The 3479-nt window shown below is 50.7% G+C and overlaps 2 protein-coding genes across 2 annotated transcripts in view; both read left to right on the top strand.

The window, feature by feature from the left end:
• Positions 1-1795, top strand: part of LOC116853052 — a 4697-nt gene extending 2902 nt beyond the window's left edge. Inside the window, exon 2 of the mRNA XM_032833904.1 lies at positions 36-1795. Within this exon, the coding sequence (XP_032689795.1) occupies positions 36-1795 (1760 nt within the window). The remainder of the gene's footprint in view (positions 1-35) is intronic.
• A 462-nt stretch (positions 1796-2257) lies between these two features.
• LOC116853051 lies at positions 2258-2845 on the top strand. Its single transcript, XM_032833903.1, has one exon. It carries the CDS (start codon positions 2258-2260, stop codon positions 2843-2845), a length of 588 nt encoding a protein of 195 aa, XP_032689794.1.
• Positions 2846-3479: the final 634 nt, after the last annotated feature.

Raw genomic sequence — 3479 nt, 5'->3', positions numbered from 1 at the left:
AGTCGAGATCGCGTATAATTGGAAACACGTCGCAGAACTCGAACTTGCGGATCATGATCCCATGAGTTCGGATCCAATCGATATCATTATCGGTGCCGATCTCTTCGGCAAGCTCGTTCTCGACGGTGTGCGAAGGGGTTCCGAACATGAGCCTACCGCGCAAAATACCACTCTCGGCTGGATCCTGTCTGGACCGATAGCCTCGGTGCCGCATACTAACTCAGTTTCCGCTCTCGCGCATCACGGAGTCGTTATTGAAAATCTCGATTGCGATCTTCGTCGCTTCTGGGGAATTGAGGAAGTGCCTCAGAAAGCTTCTCGGAGCCCTGAGGAACACCAGTGCGAAGAGCACTTTAAAGCTACTCATTCTCGTACATCGGAAGGACGCTATATCGTCCGATTGCCCTTTAAAACCGAGCCACCAATCTTGATAGGCGAATCGCGCTCGATTGCTGTTTCAAGCTTTCGCCGCTTGGAACAACGCCTAAGTCGAGACCCACTTAACGCTTCCGAGTACCGCGAATTTCTCGCAGAGTACAAAACCCTCGGTCACATGATTAAATGCCCACCGACAGAAATTGTCAAACCAGGGCAAACTTGTTATATTCCGCATCACGCTGTCTTACGTGACAGCAGTGCAACAACCCGCTTACGAGTAGTCTTCAACGCGTCATGTCGCACGTCAAACGAGACGTCGTTGAACGACCATATGTTCATAGGACCTAAGCTTCAAAAGGATTTAGCCACTGTCTTAATGCAGTGGCGTCAATATCGTTACGTATTTACCGCTGACATCGCAAAGATGTATCGGCAAATCCTAGTTGACTCCCGAGATATCGACTACCAACGTATTGTGTGGCAACCAACTCCAGGTGAACCCATAACGGATTACCGTCTCCTCACCGTTACCTATGGTACAGCAGCCGCTCCATACTTAGCCTTTCGGGTTCTAGCTCAGCTCGTCGAAGATGACGAGGCCGAATTTCCGCTCGCGGTTCCCGTTTTACGTCATCAAACGTATGTTGACGATTGTGCTTTCGGCGCAGACGACCAAATTCTTGCTCGTCAGACCCGCGATCACTTAATAGCATTATTAAAGAAAGGAGGCTTTTGCCTTCGAAAATGGGCAAGCAATGCCACCTCGTTATTGTCCGATCTCGATCCCGCGGATTATGGATTAGCTACGCACAAGGTGCTTCAAGACGACGAGCATCTCAAGATTTTAGGCATATTTTGGAATCCGAAGCTAAATATTTTTCAATTCCGCGTAACCGTACCGAACATACCCGGATGCACCAAACGAGCCATTTTGTCGACCATCGCCAAGTTTTTCGATCCCTTAGGATGGGCTACTCCTGTCAGTATTACCGCAAAGATTTCTTTGCAACGATTGTGGTCACTCCAATGTCAGTGGGATGATAAAATTCCCAGCCAACTTCTTGATTACTGGTCGGATTACCATCAACGACTTCCATGTCTCAACGCCATTAGCATTCCGCGCTGGACAACTTACGGCTCTCATACTCTACATTGTGCCCTTCATGGGTTTTCCGACGCCTCAACTGCAGCTTTCGCAGCGACAGTATACCTGCGCATCGTCAACGTAGACGGCTCCATCACCGTCTCTCTTCTCGCCGACAAATCAAAGGTGGCTCCTCTTAAAACGATAATCCCACGATTGGAGTTATCCGCTGCGTGGCTTCTCGCGCGCTTGATGCATTTCGCACGAGCAGCGCTCCAACTCCCGAATCTCGAGTGCCACTGCTGGACGGAATCCACCATTACCCTCGCCTGACTCAGTCAATCTCCTTCTCGATGGAAAACCTTTGTCGCTAATCGTGTTTCGGCTGTGCAGTCCCTCCTCCCTGGAGTCTCATGGCGTCACGATCCGACGCACACCAATCCCGCGGACTGCGCGTCACGCGGTCTCGCTCCCGATCTGTTCGAAACTCATGCCTTATGGTGGTCCGGCCCTCCATGGCTACACCACTTTTCCGAATCTTGGCCAAACTTCTGCCCTCCGATATCCGCTGATGTTCCTCTCGAACAACGCCCGAACCCACCGGGATATGCCTTGCATGCTACGTGCAATTGGGATCTCGCGTCGCGTTACTCTTCATGGCCACAACTGCTACGTATTACCGCTTACCTGTACCGCTTTCTCAGTCGAATCCGACGCTCTAAAAACCCACCACAGACCTCCGCGACTTTGCTTCCCGAAGAAATTCAGAAGGCAAAATGTTACTGGCTCAAAACCATGCAATCAGACATGTTCCTTCACGAGATCGTTGCTCTTAGCCAGAAGCGATCGGTGCTGAAGAGCAGTCCGCTGTCTGTTCTTAATCCTTATATGGATGAACAGGGACTCATTCGAATTCGAGGAAGACTCCGTCGAGCTTGCTTACCAGGAGCGATGAAGAATCCCGTCGTATTACGCTCGCATCCGCTGTTGGTGCTCATTATCCAGCATCATCATCTGAGAACGTTGCATGCCGGTTCACAATTAACGCTCACGTCATTGCGGAACGAATTTTGGATTCTCCAGGCTCGTGCCACTGTTCGATCCGTCCTTTATAAGTGTATACCATGCACGCGTGAACGCGCCGACGTCCCCGTCGAACTCGTGGGTAACCTTCCGGCTGCGAGAGTCAACCGCACCATTCGCGCCTTTATCCATACCGGCGTCGATTATGCAGGTCCGATCGTTGTCCGCACAGCGCCTGGTCGAGGGCATAAATCGCAAAAGGCCTATATTGCGTTGTTCGTATGCCTCACGACCAAAGCTCTGCACTTAGAGCTCGTCAGCGACTACAACTCTCCTACCTTTATCGCAGTATATCAATGATTCGTCTCTCGTCGAGGATTACCGACGTCCATGTACTCTGACAACGAACCACATTTCACGGCGCCGATCGCGAACTTTCAAATGCCCATGCTGCAGCAATATGCGATCCTAACTTCCGCAGCCGACTCGCTCACGACGGAACCGCGTGACACTTTCTACCTCCTGCGTCGCCTCACTTCGGTAGCCTGTGGGAGGCCGGCGTTAAAAGTGTTAAGCATCATTTAAAACGATGCATCGGCCTCCACACGCTAACTTTCGAGGAGATGTCGACGCTCCTTTGTCGAGTCGAAGCGTGCCTTAATTCGCGTCCGATCGCTCCCATTTCTGAAAATCCCGACGATTATCACGCTCTGACTCCCGGTCATTTTTTAATTGGAATCCCTTTTATCGCTCTCGCTGAACCAAACGTGCTTGACTTAAACGAAATCCGACTGTCGCGTTGGCAAATGGTCCAACGAATCACCGAAAGTTTTTGGAAGTCATGGTCGGGAGATTACTTGCATGCCCTTCAACAACGCCCAAAATGGCGTGTCGTCCAGCGACTAGTGTAACGTCCCAGCCCCATAAAACTTTAATTTTTCGCGATTACTACGATATTTAAACTCCGCGATAATCAGAGGCCGACTTGCGCTAA

Source organism: Odontomachus brunneus, unplaced genomic scaffold (assembly GCF_010583005.1).
Source record: "Odontomachus brunneus isolate Ranch 3 - 2012 unplaced genomic scaffold, Obru_v1 Obru_scaffold_275, whole genome shotgun sequence".
Classification (NCBI taxonomy): domain Eukaryota; kingdom Metazoa; phylum Arthropoda; class Insecta; order Hymenoptera; family Formicidae; genus Odontomachus; species Odontomachus brunneus.
This window is presented reverse-complemented; position numbering and strand designations above follow the sequence as displayed.

What these genes read in the sequence shown, in the direction of transcription:
- LOC116853051 (XM_032833903.1), top strand. Translation starts at nt 2,258, where the DNA reads ATGCAATCAGACATGTTCCTTCACGAGATCGTTGCTCTTAGCCAGAAG.